Source organism: Micropterus dolomieu, linkage group LG20 (assembly GCF_021292245.1).
Source record: "Micropterus dolomieu isolate WLL.071019.BEF.003 ecotype Adirondacks linkage group LG20, ASM2129224v1, whole genome shotgun sequence".
Lineage (NCBI taxonomy): Eukaryota > Metazoa > Chordata > Actinopteri > Centrarchiformes > Centrarchidae > Micropterus > Micropterus dolomieu.
The window spans coordinates 28636654-28653156 of record NC_060169.1 but is presented as its reverse complement, the minus strand read 5'-3'; the positions used below and the strand labels follow the sequence as shown (position 1 = coordinate 28653156).

Sequence of the window (16503 nt, the reverse complement as noted above, 5' to 3'; positions counted from 1 at the left end):
TGATTCACTGGCTGTGATCTCTGTGCGCAGTCTCCTTGAAGTCTGTGTGTCTCCTGAGTGCAACCACAGAATGGTACATCACTTCTATTACATGTAATTTCCTGGGTTTTATAAGGTACATTTACTCACCCTACAATGGTGAAGACTGTTCTTTTCTACAGTCGAGTTCAGAGTATCTGTCTCTTACACCGTGGCCCTGTTCATGGAAACCATTATCTGGTGTGGGAATGTGCCAACATTAGGCTACAAAGTTTGTCTCTGGGTAACATTTTGAAACTTGGATTAATGTAAAAGTCCAAATCTTTCCCAGAGTCGTTTTAATAATAATAATATCATGATAAGACAAAAGTATTGTACTTTTCCAGGAAATATAGCAAGTCTAATATGGCAGTAGCACAAAGTTACAGAGGAATCTATCATGAACTGATAATACCATAATACATGGTTTAAAAATGGTTTAATGAAGGCATAACAATCAAGTAAATAACTCTATGGAAGAAATTAAAATACATGCTGCAGGATATCCTTTTAGACAACAAAAGTTCTTTCCTTTAATTTGCCATAAAATCTAAACCCATTTAAATACCTCCACCTGTGTTACCTTTGCTGTAGCTGTGCAACATTGCAGACGGGCTCAATTACACTGTTATTCTTACTTATGTTTCTCTCTCATTCTCTCTCGCTCTCTCAATAAAAAGAGGCCAATAAATCACTTAGCTGTCTCTGTGGGTTTGGGGTATTGGTGTTGGAGCGAGCTGTCCCACTATCCCAGCTGAGTAGACATGACTCTCAAAGCACCAAAAAAAACCTTCCCCGCTCCCCTCACTCTCAAACATTAACATGGTGAAAATTACATTTTGGTTGAAGAGTCGAATAAATCTTGGCCGAACGTGGCTGGAGAAGTGGAAAAAGGCCCTCCATGGCGGCTGCAGTCTCAGTGATGTGGATCCTGCGCTGGGGGAGAGGGGAAGCCACATAAGAGGAGGTTTGTGTTAACACGGGGTAGATGAGGTGCAAGGGGAGTCAGTGGGAGAATACAAGGCCTAAAAATGCTTGCGGATTATAGGGAGTGATAACTCTAATGTTGAACGTGTGTGCGCAGGGCAAGCAGCTCTTGAGACTTGTGTTCAGATAACAGAGGTCTATTATCTAGATCTAGATATTATCTAGATCTATCATCTATCAAGGCATGTGGAGATGATGTTTGCTCAAGAAGAAAAGAGTTCCACTGACTTCTCATGAAGGAAGGTAAAATGGAAAAAAAAAGTTGTTGAACATTTGATCTTTTATGATTTGGAAACTGTTACTTTTTTGATCAACTTGTATTATTAAGAGATGTATAAAGTGTTACACAGAACCTTTAATAATTACTTCAATAACACTTTTGGGCAGGTGTTTGGGTGTATTGTCATTCATCTATAGGTGTTGGTTTTTAGCATTCACTTGGGGCTTATTCAGATTCACCGTACCATGTCCACATTGTTGATCTCTGTTGGTTTTCCATCTCTGGGGCCTGTTTGACTGGAACAACTTGTGTAATGCCATCAGCAGCCTGTCGAGGCTAATTAAAACACACATCTACAAATCTGCCAGCAATTACTACACCCAGAAACATTTGGTGGCACTCACAAATTTTAGGCAGAAAAGGCTGTGTTTACCGTGCTAGCTTTTCATTTCTCAGAGCATTCCCACAAAACAAATACTGGTTAGAGCTTTGTTTGATACGGCAACGTTCATATTTATTTTGCCATTTAAATGTTACAAAAATGTAGGCAGTGGGAGACATGATAATGGAAACCAGATTTTGGCTTTATTTAATTTGTAGCTCTGTATGGAGTCATCTCATTTTAGATTATAACCCTGCGTAAACTGTGCTGCTTGTGTCTCTCAGGGTTGGTTGTATTGTGAAACAGTGTTGTGTCTCAGTCATCTGGATGTGCTTTGCTGTCCTCAACAGAGCATTCTCCTTATCTACATTGCTCCCAACCCACAACCTCACGATCATGTGGTTCATCTACTTTGCTCAATGAAAAAATAGCAAGGAGGCCCATTTGTATGCAAATGCAGGGATGTCATTTAAAGTTCCCTATCTTTTGCATACCATTGCTGGCACAGGTGGAAGTACACCTGTGCAAAACAAGTTTCCCCAGCTGTCTGTTAACCTGTAATTAAGAAAGATACTAATAGGCATGACTCAGCGTATAAGAGAACATATAACAGTGCTGTACATTACAGCCAACAAGTAAACACACACATTCAGTTATATGAATATATGCACCCTGGCATTACAGCTAACAATCATGATTTATTTCTTCTCTTTGAATTGTGTAATAAACAATGCACACTAAAATTTTTGATTGTTGAGTGTTTTCTGAACCCTACTATTTTTCAGTGAAAGATTCAAGAAGATATGTTCTGCTATGCATTTTACCTTGCATATTGCAAATGCTGTAGACACTAGGTGGACAAGTCGCCATGCTTTATGCTTCTTGCTTGCACCATAAATGAGTTTAGTGAGGAGAGACCCATGGCTGATGTTGTTTTTACAGTAATGCTGGAAACATGAAACATATCACTTCCTTGCCACCCGAGGATATTTCCCAGAAAAGCTCCACCCATCACCAGGTGTTGACAAAAATACTATGTAAAAGCCTTTGTGACTCATAATGTCATAGTATGAATCTGTGGTGTAAGCAGTTGTCAGTAGAGTTGCAGAACATTATTGCAGTTATTGAAGTGAATCTGTCATGAATCATGTCTTTGACAATGGCAGACACATAATAGTTGCCTCATTTCAAAATGTAATCACCTGCAATGATCTGGTTGAGTCTGGTCTGATCTATCAACTGTCATCTTATATGACATGATTATAACTCATCTTAGGTCACAGGGTAAATTCTTGTGTGTGCCTTCTTTGTTGACATTGTATAGTGTAGTGTATTAACAACCTGTATCCCATTGTAAGACCAATTAAATAAATGTGTGAAATAAGTTAAATGGCACTCTCTGATTTAGATTTAGACTCAAGCATGCCCCATCCCAAATCCCCAAATTTCCTCTCAGCTTACTGTACACAACAGTAAATTGTGTTCAGTTGGCCATTACAGCAAAATCAGGGAGTGTAAGATATGAAGATATGCCTGTTATCCCTGTGTAGTGGCCCATTATTACATTGTACTTGACAGTTAAAGTGACTGTGAGTAAGGACATGTTTTATATCATGGGGAGCAGTGGAAGCATGGAGTTGGTCCCTGCAGGCCTCGGAGCAGAGGGGCTGGACAGGGATTAGTGTGGCTGCTGAGGAACACCTGTCTGTCACTGACGGATCCCCTCCTGCCAGGCCCCAGATGGATCTTGGGAGCAGTGGGCCCCATCATAACTTCCTCCTTCCTCCTCTCCATTAACACTAATGTTTTTTTCCCCTTTTGTCTTAACCCTCTTCCCCCCGTATTCCCTTACCCTGCATGTCTGGCATTCTGTGGGTGGGGGCGATTGGGGTGAGGGGGGCATTGCAGAAGGGGAAAAAGAGGCTGAGACAGTTTAGTAGGATGGCCAGCTGTGTGCCAGCTGTGTGCCAGCGGAACGCTGAGTGGCGTGGAGAAAGGCCTATTATCTCCCACACGCACACACTCTCTCTCGCCTTTCACACCCCAAGCCCTGGCCCTGCGAAATCAGGCAGACAGATTCTGCTAAAACCATCACTCCTCCTTTTACATGCATGTGGTCTCCCCCTGCACACACTCACTCACGTCCACATCCACATGCACACACACACACACACACACACACACACACACACACACACACACACACTTATTCTAAGTGCTGTGCAGGGAGTTATTTTCTCTTCCCAGCCCCTGTCTTTGCAAACACACACACACAGATGCACAGAAGGCCCAAGAGCTTCCATGCCATCCTCTATGTGTCACTGCTTCTGACACACAGGACTAAACAAGTCATTAAAGCATGGGTCGAATCATCCATACACATAGTCTTATCTGTCTGCTCTCAGTCAGCCAGCCTATTGCACAGCGGCTGGACGCCTCTCACTGCTGGTAGGATATGAGCAATTAGCAAGAAAGACCTTTTAGCTCTGCCAGCTGATTTGTGGCCAGCTTCTGCATATGCCTGTAATTCACTATGACATTTCATCTCCTCACTTGTCACAGTCTTTATTGTGTATTACCACAATATAAACAATAATGATGAAGTAATAATCAAATCGGAGGCAATATAATCATTTTGTTTCCCCCTGCTCCAATGTCCACTGGTTGAACCTGTGGGAGACAGCTGATAAGTGAGCGTTCTTGTGCGGAGTGGAGGTCTCTGGAGAGCGAGTGGAGGCAGCCGGGGGGAGTCTTCCCAAGTCAGCTCAGGGGAAATGGATGACATATACACTACCCTCCGGCCAATTAACTGTCATTCTAGCTGTTGGTTTAACTTGCTGACCTTACCTCTTCTCTACTGTTTGTCTTATGATTTCCGGAAAAGAGGACCTCATCTGTGTATGTAAAGTAGACAGGTGACCTTCAGGGAAGAGGAGCAAAGGTCACAGTTCATCCTCTGTATATTTCTTTTGCACGACTGCAAATACACTGAGGAGTCTTCTGGGAATTTGCGGGTGTAGGAGGACAGAAGTCCTGTGGGATTGAAAGAGAGCTATCTGTTATTACTTCCAATTACTCCCCAATCTCCCGCTCTATCTACCTGTAAAATGACATTAGACATGCCTGTTCTCATGGTCTTTCACAGATTAAGGCTGTACTTCTCAGTGAGGCAGCCCATGGGAGCTCGAGGGCCACACTCCTTGCCCTTAAAGTCATCAGCTAACTGAGCGTATTCACAAATCCGAGGGAGAAAAGTTGGTTTCTTCAAGAATTGCATGTTTTGTCTTTGAGAGGAAGCATGGGCATGGGCGGCTGCCATGTTTGTCTCTGGGTGAGCGTGAATTTGAGGTTGATGTGTGAATAGGGGTACAGTTCCAGTGAGTGGTGCTGTCTTAGCATGACAACAGAAGGGGGCGGGCTGTACTGGCCCTTCTGACACTGTGCCCACCCCTCTCTGTTTGTGAGAGCGCCACTTCATTGTGCCCAGTCGCCACTAAGGGACAAAACCTAGAGAGGCGACACAGCTGGAGATGGCAGGGAGTAGTCATACTGAATGCTCGGCTTGTTCAGGCACTTTTCTGCCCTGTGTCTCACTAGAAACCCACTTCCTACTTCCCGTCCTGTCTTTGACAAGAGACGGGTAGACCTCTTTAATTTATATTGTCTAGATTAAGTCTTTTCCGGATGCTGGAACAATTGCTGGAGGAGGTCTTGTAATTAGTAATTATTAACTCAAGATGCCAAGAAATATTCCTCCCTGACCACACGTCAGTGAGTTTCTTCTCCTACCCCAGTAAACAAACAAAAAAAGACGATGACTACGTGGTGTATTTTCAATTACCAACATACTGTTTGGTGTCCACAGCATGTTTTTTCTGTCCTTTTACACTGTACGTAAAGTCATATTATTTTATAAAGGTGAAACTTGTTTTACTCTCTAATCTATATTCTTGCAGTCACATGAGGATATACTATTGTACATTTATTCTACTTGGCAATTTAGGTACCTCTGGTTGTGACAAACTGTCATCTTTAATTTTTCTCTGTGATGTCTTAAGGCAACTTGTCTTGACTAGATGGGGGAGATTTCCCAGGAGTAGATGAGAGAGAGTTGACTGAGAACAGAATTTGGCTCCTTCAGCATGCATTGAGTTTCCTTATTATAGACAAGGCACCAATCTATCCTCATGCCACTGCTGAATCACTATGTCGCCCACCCTTTCATTCTCTAATAAACACTAACAAAACAGATGCATGCATGAATGCACACACATGCACACACACACACACACCTACACACACACTGGTGGTATAGCTCTCACCATCTCTCATTTGCATGGCAATGCCATTATCTGGCTGTGAGGTGTCACGCTGGAGTGGCTAACAATGTGCCTGACAACAAGTTTATCTAAGCACAAAGAAAAGTTCAGAAGAATAGAGTACATTCCCTGACTCCTCTTTTCCTCTGGCTTTCGCATATATACTTTCAAACTCCCCATGGAGTATGAGGAAGCATGTCACCCAGCCTCATCCTGCATGATAGAATGGCAAATGTACAATTTATACCCCTGTTAAAACCTGTGGCAAACATTTTGTGTAGACATATATTTGCTGTTAGCACTGTGTCTTCCTTAGTCTGTCCTCTATTTCCCTGTTTCTCAATCATGATCCTCCACTTTCTATTCTCTTTTTTTCTCATTATAAAATGTGTTTATTTTCATTAAATTTACTGTAAATCACTGTAGCCAGAAGTGCTGCTGCGGTCTTGGCCGGGTCTTCCTTGGAAACAGGATCTGTGCTCTCAGTGGGACTAACTTGGTTAAATCAAAATAAAAATACAAAGGTTGAGCTGCTTGTCAGTATTCATTAATAGTGGCGGATATTGGATTCTATGCAGACACATTACTGCAGACTTTCAGGCATGGACGATCGTGGAGACTATTGGCTGAACTGAAGAGAATCAATTGCAGGGTTTACAACTTAGACACTGGTAGGCATCATCATTACACAGCGAAGCCCTCTCACCTGCTGTTATCGACCTCCCTCTCAGGTTTACAGCAGCAGTGAGCAGTACTTGGCTTGTCTGGTGATGTCATATATCGTTGTGTGTGTGTGTGTGTCTGGTTTGTAGCAGCAAAGCAAACAGAACCTGTCTGGGTCATGCAGTAATGCACTGGGACGTGAATAGCCCTATCTGTGATATCCGTGTTTGAATAAATCACTAGTGGTGGTGTATTGCAAAATACAGCATGGTGATAAGTTGGAGCTGCAGTGTCCATTGCTGGTAAAGTCTCTGTTGTTCCTGTGTAGGGCTGATAAGCAGGCTCAGCTCTGGGTGGCTAAACAATTTCCTGTACATGGTTTACCCCCTACCTAACACCACACTAGCTCCCAAGAACAATGATTAGCCAGCAAGCTGTTTGAATACACATACCTACCACATGGAAACTTTGACTTATGTACTCAAACACACATGCACACATATGTATATGTATTGGATATTTTTGTATATTTGACATACATGTATGGTTAAATGTCTGATCTACAGCAACTTAAAATTAGTACAAAACAGAGTAACCCTCAATTCCTGAATCAATAACTTTACAAGCAACCAGGCGTAAGTGGGGCAAAGGTCATAGCAATCCTAGACTTTAGAATGATTATGTAAGATAAGGAGAAACATAAGTAAAACTGAATAAGGAGAGCCGTTTTTTCATTTCCTTTAAACATAAAAAATACACATGCTTTTAGAAGAATAGATGCATACCGTCTGTCACATACACAGCTCTATTACAATGCAGGAATCAGGTGCAGAGTTATTTATACAGTCATCACTTAATTCCTGATCTAAGGCCATTTCATGGATATTGACTCAGTTTCATTTAGCTCTAAACGGCGAGCAGGACTCTAAATCAATCCTGCTTTCTCCTGTTACCCAGGAGAGACTTTTAAAAGAGTTTCATACTGGCTGCATGCAGGCACAAAAGTGCAAACAGTATATAAAAGGAACCTAATTTCTGTGGTGTGTGGCACTGATAGGGAGGTGATGGATATAGCCAGTTGGAAGTTGTGAAAATGAACTCAAACTAAAGGGGATGTGGATCAAATAGAGGGACAGCGCCAGTGATCATCGTTAGACTTCCTGCAGCCCCCCACCCCCACCCCGCCTTCCTTTACATTACCATTATTAAAAAGGAGAGGACTCTCTTAATAAAGTCTATTAATCACACCGGGGGAGTCGGTTCATCGGTTCACCCTCTTGCGAGGGTCTCTAATCAATCAAGCTCGCTGGTAATGTATTCATGGGAGATGTAAGAAAGGACTTGTTTGACAGTGTTCCAAGAAGGAAGAATTTATTAAGTTCCCTTCACCAGTCAGCCAATCCTGAAGAGTCATGAATACACCCCCACCGTACCCCACCCTTTTCCTCCTCCTGGTACAGTGAATAAAAGGGCCTTCATAATGAATAAAGTCTGTACAAATATTGTAAACGTCCAAAATATGTCCTCTCATTAACAGTGATGAGTGAAAGCCAGAGTATTGGCATTTGTCAGATATGCTCGGAGTGTAAAGGCACTGTTGTACAAGGCCTCTGCTGTGTCGGGTGATGTAGAGACATCACTCTCTTGCGATCCTCTCAAAAGCCAGAGAAAATGTGTCTTATTAGTTCACACAAGGTGGCGAAATTCTGTGCTACACCGCTGACTAATGTACAAAGCTGAGAAAGCACAGGGCTGATGGTTTGCTGGGCCCCTGTCAGTGACGTGTGAGTGGAGAGGGAACATCAGGCTGGTAAAAGCGTGCAGCTGTTGGAAGCAGCTATGAAGCCAGGCATTTTTTTTAAAAACCCACCACTGTGCTCATCTCTTTGGTAAATGCTTAATAAGCAGAGCGATATGGTAAAAACAAAGTCCTATAATTTTCTTTTACACTCATTTGAAAAGTATATCCACAAATGTCAACACTAACTACAATATTGTGTGAGTTAGAGAAGAAAAGTTAGGAACATACACATCTGAAACGTGTTTTATAGGGGAGGGTGCATAAAAAGCCCTTATTGCCTTTGCTTTGTCCTGAGGAAGAACTGAAAGAAGGCTATGCTTGGCTTCAAAGCTGCATTTCCATAATTGCCCTGTAACTCGGGCCTGTCTGAAGGATCTGAAGGGGGCTGAGAAAAGCACAATCTTTCAGCTGGGTGAACGGCAAAAGCCCCAACGCCTCTCTCTCTGGCCTGTCGGCCTGTCGCCCCCTTCCCCACTTGTTGCCTTTCGAATTCAGTAAAAGAATTCTCTCTCTACCTCCATCAACAAAAGGCATGAAATCAGTGCCCTCCCTCTCTCCTGCTCCGGCCCCAGAGAATCTCACTCCTTCTGGGCCTTTTGTCCTTTGCTCAGCCCAGGGAAACACAACAACCCCTCTCTCCCTGCTCCCTGGCTATTCTTTAACAAGTTGCCGCTGCACTTTCACTTACATTCTCAATAATGAATGTGCCATAAAACATGCAGGAGACACAGAAGTCACATATCTTTGGCAGGGGTAAAATTGAGCTTCCCACCTCCTCTTCTTTTAGCTGTACAGTTACCACTGTAACAAGTTGCCGTGGAGTGCTGCGGCCTGTAAGCCTGTGTATGAAGGTATGTGGTGTGTGGGACATGTGTTCCCGAGAGCAGATCCCCACTCCTCCTGCGGTCAGCACAACACAGAGGCCGAATGCTTGCAAAAGGGCAGCCACTCTCCTGGCCCGGGCAAGCGCTGGGTGGGGGTGCGGTCGACAGTGGCTCATAAAAGGATTAGTCCACCGCACAAAGACAGTGGGCCGCTTCTAAGCCTGACTAGGTCCACAAAGGAGATGACATTTGTCTGTTTCGGTGGCAGGAGGGGGTGTGTCAGAACGGTCCAGCCTGGGGGTAGGAGGAGGAGGAGGTGGCAGTGGTGCTGGGGGTTCAATGACAGAAGAGGTGGATGAGATGAAAACACAAGACTGACCCCCTTTATTTGCAGCGGCCTCCTCTTTCACAGGGCATCTCTGGCCCTCTCCAATGGGCTGCTCTTGTGTTTATTTACTCCATGGTTTCTCCCATGAACCTCTGATAGCTCCATTGGCCATATCCTTTCAGCTGCCTGGTACTGCCGTCCACCTTCTCCCAGATCAATGAGACCTTCTAAAGACAGATTCAATTTCCTTTTAATGATTCCATCTTTCTCAGATTTTCCCCCTTCTCAGTGGCTGTTTAACAGCTATTACTTTTTTCACACATGTAGCTGTATGTAGTCATGTTTCTCAGAGTATGGCGGGTAAAGGGGGGGTCATCAGTTGGCTCAGGATAATGTAAGCAATGTGATTGGATGGGAAATGAAGTACAATTTATTTGAACTATGCAAAACGTCTCCCGTGCTGTCAATACTGCTATCTACTTTCCATTCATGTGTAAATAATTACTGCTTTTAATTTGGATATCTGAATCTGAAAAATCCATGATGTCACACTTTGATTATTTTGCAGCTGTTTAAAAGCATGTAGCAAGTTTGCTCTTAATATTTCTTGAGTCTGTCTATAACGTTTCTTAAGGTCTTGTGTTGAATAGATTAACCTGTGCTTTTTAGGAAGTGCTACAGTGTGCCCCAGAGTCTAAGCATTTAACACAGCATGGACCTCAGAAATAAGAAGAGTAGTCAATGTTGATTATTGCTCATTAGCCAGGAGAACATCCACTTAACGTGCGAGGAGGCGAGTGACACACCAGCCCCACTGGAAATGGTCCCTGTGTAGCTCAGAGCAAAATGTTAGCTAATGCATTCCATTTGCTCTTTGTAACTGGGAGCAGGTTGGACACGTATGGCGACATAAGCAGGCATGATTACTTTGTTTCTGCTGAGGCTTTTTAATCCCCAATTTCATGCACTGATCAGAGGAGAGGCCCCGAGCTCTTGACGCGATCACCGGCCCTTCAGTTGCATTTCAATTGAACCCTCACAATCAAGAGGTGGCTTGCTCTAGGCCCCTCGGGAGCAAACATCCTGTTAACAGTGAAGAAATAAGCATTGTTATTTATGATAAGGTTCAGTGTGCTCACATGCAGCTAGCTGCCCTTGTAGTCCATCTTTTATTTATAGAATAGCTTTTTAAAATTGACATAAATCTTTATAACATTTGTTTATAATACAGTCACGGTAAGTGTTATAAAGGTAATGGTTTGTTAAATGTACAATTACATAATTGATTGAAAGCCATTCTTTCTGATTTGATTTGACTGTTTCTTACTTTCTTACATCCCATGTGAACCCCACATTTTCCGTTGTATTGAAAAATTATGAATCGCCAATGTCACTGTAATGCTGGTCATTCGAGGCTACTTCCTTCAAAAAAGGAAGTGAGCAACAATCTACAAAAAGAAAAAAAAAACATTACATCAATCAGCTGGCTGACGCCACTTTTGAATATGCATCGCGCGTTAAGATGAGGCTCTCAAGGAAGATAATTGATTAGACAGGAAGGCAACATGGTGAGAGGAGCTCCAAAAGGCTCCGGAGTTTCTCCCCCGGCTGAGATGGGGTTTGTTTAAAGCATATCCTAAACCTAGAGAGGATACGGCTCGAGCGAATCAGCGCTTTTCATCTTCGATTGCTGCCCTGAGTGGCAGACATTAAAAGACATTGTCCTCGTTGACCACATTAGTCTAGTCGAAGAATGTGTGACAGACTGTGCGTTTTTAAAATATAAATGCCATCATAAATCTCAGTCCTCCCAAAATTCAACTATGAAAAGATTTATAAATAAATAATGAATAAATAGCCTAAAGATGAAAACGTTAGGCTACAACAAAAGAGGTGCTTTTCGTTTAGAGTAGGAGAGTTAGAAAATCTAAATTTGTCTCCCAAAAATACCTACATTTTTTACTGTTTTAAGCAATAATATGTTTTTTACGGTGTTCAGTAAGATGAATAAAAAAATAAGAATTTGCATGACTAAGACTGTCATGTCTTTTATGAGTATTTCAAAGGCTGAAGGTATGTTTTTATAATCTCTGCTAAATTTGAAAAATAGGAATATTGACGGTATTGTTTCTTCACAGATTTTTTCCCCCTTTCTTCCCTTTTCCCTTGATTTTTTAAAATCTTGTATTTAATCTACCTGATTTCAAAAAAGGAAGTGAAACGTCTGAATTCGCTATCAAGGATAATTGAGAAGTCCTGTAACGCTCAAGTTAAGCATGGCAGCCATAAAATATATGCTAATGCTTTAGCTATTATAGAGTAAAAAAATATATAAATTTTATCTTCTTATTAAATGTTACCAGTTTTGTTTTATTATGCCTTTGGGTAAATATTTGCATAATGTTTATGCCCAGAGGTTTGTTGTGACCTCAACTGAAAATGCCTGTTTGTTTTTTATTAAATATTTTTGGACCAAAAATAAAACTTTACATACCTTTAACAATATATAGGCCTATTTTGCTTTCTGAAGCATTAAAACAAGTCTGCTGATTCATTTTGACAAATGTACTGTGTTCATCCACATAAAATCACAACCTTAAGGCTTGAAAACACATTAAAAAGGTATGCTATTGTGACAGATTAATGAGAGCAAAATATCACTATCGAATTCTATATCACTGATGGATAAATTAGAAATGTTCCCCCCAAAAAGTGAAACTACCTGAGCAGAATGTGTGTCTGTACACCAGAACACGGCCGACTGCAATTGACTGTAGAGGGAGCTCCAACACTAAGTTTACATAAACTTCCTCTGATAAGGGCTCAAGCATGCAAATGATCACATCACGGGCAAACAAAATAAATGATGTTATTATTAGTTGTACAGCGACGATATATTACAATTATACCAAAGAGCAGCGTTAGTTCAAGAAAATGATATATGTGCAGAGGAAAAGCATTACAAATTGAGCATGATGAGATCTGGGAGTTGCACTGCACAGCTAAAATCCATCTTTAAGATCAGCTCAGCCACTCTTACCAAGTACCAACGATCATCTAGCAGCCATTTATTACCTAAAGTATTTTTATGGACGATACAATTTCAGATGAAAATTAATGAAAGAATTATTCATTTTAATGCGACCGCTATGCCTCTATAAGGATAATCCCACAACATTAATATCCAAATGTATGCCGCAACACTGGCTAATTAGCCTTAAGAACCTCCACTACAAAAGTGTGATAAATCCCTCTCGAATATTTACTTATCACTGCCGCGGAGGATGAAGTCTGTGCCTCGGGCTGTCCACTAACACACATACAAAAACCAAAGCAATGCAATTCAAGCAGCAATGCACAATGACAGCCACCATCAAAAGCAGCTGTCAAAATATCTCGGCCAAAAACCAACCATTTCTTAAAGTTGCAGCAGTTCATTTATTAGCCAAAATATAGACTTTCTTGTACAATTTGGTTCACAAGTATGTACATATTCTTAACTTTATATACAAAACATTTGAACATCAAATCCTCACAGAACTTACAAAAAGAAAAAAAAAACTCACAGACTACAGGTTCATACATTATTACATTAGCAGTTTTACACAGGACATGCTTACAATGTAAGTATACAGAGATGTATTATTCTTATTTTACATTCCATATTCAAATAAAAGAAAAAGAAAAAAGAGCATGGGTGAGAGGTTATGGAAAGGAGAGAGCCTATAGAACCACCGCTGCTTGTAGTTAGTTCTGAGGCCTGAAATACACAGGGGTAAAAGGAAAGAAAATTGTAGTGATCTAAAACAAAAACACTAATAATAGCCTCATGAAGAGCTAAAAACACAAAGTGATATAAAAGTGACAATTGCCTTTCAAAAATGAGCCTGTAGTGAATTTGCATTGAGCTCATTTGCATGACCAAACAAGTAAGTGTAACATAGGCCTTGACGAAATAACACAAGCCACACACACAGGGATAAAACAAATCTTAGAATAAAAGCTAATTTGGGTAAATATGGCGTTTAAAAAAGAAAATGTGATATGGCATCAAAAAGAAAATCCCCAAATGTCATTAACTGACAGCCTCTCTATCTCTGAACTGGGTGGGAAGCTGTTTTTAACAACTTTTTCTCTGCATCCAAGGCACTAGCTCTCTGAAATTGTGGCAATGAAAAATAAAAAAAATGCATTAATTGAACTGCCTATTATCTGAGCACATCCTGTGAATTTTGTGTTGAAAACGAGTTTGGTTTGATGGGTGGAGGGATTTATGTAAATCACTGAATACAAGCACATGGGCCTTAATATCATAAGGATATAACAATTCCAAATAAAGGAAGGAAGGGGCACAAAAATTAAAATCATTTTTCACCCAATTCAACATTTGACTTTAAAAAAAAAATGCTTTCTGGTGTGGTGTTCATAATCCTCTCTGGCATTTTTCAAAGCAGTTACACACGCACACACACATCACACACACTGTCTTCTGTAAGCTATAACATTGTAACACTGTTCATCTGTGTGGCCTAGACAAAAAAAATCCATGAACAGGCAAAGAAGGCAAAAGGAGGACTAAAATAATAGAAATGAATGGCGGGCAATGGACTAGTGTCTTTGTTTTTGTAGTTATTTATACATGCGCGTCTCAGTGTCGGGGACATGTACCTGTGACTGGAGTCTCTGAACTATGACTCTTGTCCTCCGTTTGCCTGCTGCTGTAGAGGGCCAGGCCGGTGGCTGTTGCCTGGTTTGCCAGTCCCAGATAATGATTTGAGTTCAGTAAAGCCAGCTGATGCGCCGAGAAAGCTCGGTTCGTCCAGTTCTGGATTTTCCCAACGGGACAAGAAGAGATGAGTCTGTGAGGGGCGATTATGGTCTGGGCGGCCGGCCCTGCGGAGTTGCTGCCGTTTATTTGTGGCGATTTGCGCGGATTGTCAGGGGCCGTGGCAGTCTCTGCCAAAGACCAGATCTTTGGCTTTTGGGCTGGGGCAGGGTTGTTTTCTGAGGGGGGTGAGCTAACGGACACAGGGTTTAGTTTGAGCTGCTCTCCGTTTTGTTGGGACGCTTTGGTGTCCAAAGAAGAGTGATGGTGGTGGTGGTGGTGGCTGTGGAAGTGCTCTCCTCCCCTCTCCACGTCTTTGCCCTCTTTCCCTACAGCCTTTAGAAACCTCTGGTCGGGCCCTTGTAAATCCTCATAGCCGTCAGAAATCTCAGAGTCACTCCTCCCGTCTAGTTTAATGTCTGAATGTAGGTCGTCCTGGTCGTCCAAGTCGTCCTTGTTCTCAATATTTTCCGTGTCGATGTTCTCCAAGTCGATCTCCTCCTCGTCCTCCCTCTTGTCCCCCTCCTCCCCCTCATGATCGCTGCCGTAAACATTTCCCTCTTCGTCGGTGCGGTTCCGGGGGGCCCAGGTCATCTTGTTCTCCTTCTTTAGCCTCCTCCTGGCGTTGGCGAACCAGGTGGACACCTGGGTGAGGGTCATTTTCGTGATGATGGCCAGCATGATCTTCTCGCCCTTGGTTGGGTAGGGGTTCTTGCGGTGCTCACTGAGCCAGGCCTTCAGGGTGCTGGTGCTCTCCCTGGTGGCGTTTTTGGGTCTGGACGGGTCACCGAACTGATATTGGCCATATGGGTAAAAAGCAGGGTGATGGTGGGCAAACCCTGGGTGCTGGACACCGGGACTGTCTTTCAATTCATACTGAGCACCCTGCAAAGACACGGAATCAAAGAGTCAGAGGGATTTATAAGACTTCAAATATTAATGCAAAGACAAATACTTTGTCTGGGTTTTTTTTTATTATAATAAATATATTCATCCCAATATGACATGTGGATCTACAGTAATAAAGTAACAATGGGGCCATTATTAAAGTGAAAACAACCAAAACAGTTAATGTATTTTTCTCACAACCTAAATCGTTATTTACTACCACAAGCTTCACAACTGAATGAAAATTAATTAAACTATTTTTAATTTATAAAAACCGAAATAGTTGCAAGGACACAACACTTTTCTTTCATCCACTTATTCCCCACCTATACATTCCTGTAAACCTCCCACAGCACATTGCATTTTATTAACTCTTTTGCTATCTGTTTAGGAACTGATGGGCTAACAATAAGCCTAACTCCATTCACAATAACCCACAGCTTGTTAATGTGTTACTTTCTAACCACTATAACTACATTTCACAAAAGATTCAACGCGAAGTTCACCAAGGCGCTCTAAAAGTTTACACTTAAAAAAGTGGCATTGCTTATTTCTTTTATTTTTAACTGTAGCTAACATAAAAGTTTTGGGTGAGTTAAGAGAAAGCAGAGTGACTTACCAATTGATTGAAAATTGATATATCGTTTGAGTAGGGGAGAAACGCTCCATAGCCCTGCGCTGCTGCTGCGAAAGGAGATCCGTACATAGTGGAGAGGACGTTGGAGAGTGCGCCGGACGGACTGAGCTCCGTCCCGGACCGAGCATTGCTGGCGATCCCCTGGCGCTCCGGCGGGTATATCGGTCGGATGTACTGATATCCCAGCTGAGGGAAAGACATGGCGGTAGGAAAAGGGAAAAAAGTCTGCTGCAATCACACAAAGCAAGGGAATTGCCTCGATATCCACTTTTACAGTGTGAGCATGTGAGCAACAAAAGGTGCAAGCAAGGGAAGTCTATATTTCCTCGGGAACAGCCACTGTAAACGATCCGGTTGCGCCCCTTATTTCTTCCTCTTCTTCTTCTTCTTTCCACCCTCACTTCCCTATTGATCTGGATGGACTAAGGTCAGGTCCTTACAGATTGCTTTAGATTATTGGGACTCCCTTGCTCAGATTGACATTTCTAGTCGTTTAGAAGCCCCTCCTATTTCTCAAATCTCACCCCTCTCATATACACCGCACACCAAACAGCCTCCCTCTCTCTCTCTCTTTCTCTCTCTCTCCCTCCTTCCCCCCCCCCCCTCCCCTG

General features: G+C 42.2%; 1 protein-coding gene across 2 annotated transcripts in view; it reads right to left on the bottom strand.

Moving 5' to 3' along the window:
• Window positions 1–12974: 12974 nt before the first annotated feature.
• Window positions 12975–16503, bottom strand: part of irx3a (iroquois homeobox 3a) — a 5260-nt gene continuing 1731 nt past the window's right edge. Inside the window, exons 1-2 of one of the 2 annotated variants that reach the window (XM_046032772.1) lie at window positions 15875–16314; window positions 12975–15252 (exon numbers count right to left, since the gene is read on the bottom strand). In XM_046032772.1, the coding sequence (XP_045888728.1) occupies window positions 14191–15252; window positions 15875–16093 (1281 nt within the window). In that variant the 5' untranslated portion in view covers window positions 16094–16314 and the 3' untranslated portion in view covers window positions 12975–14190. Of the gene's footprint in view, window positions 15253–15874; window positions 16315–16503 lie in introns of those variants that run through there. The other variant, XM_046032773.1, reaches the window with a different exon arrangement.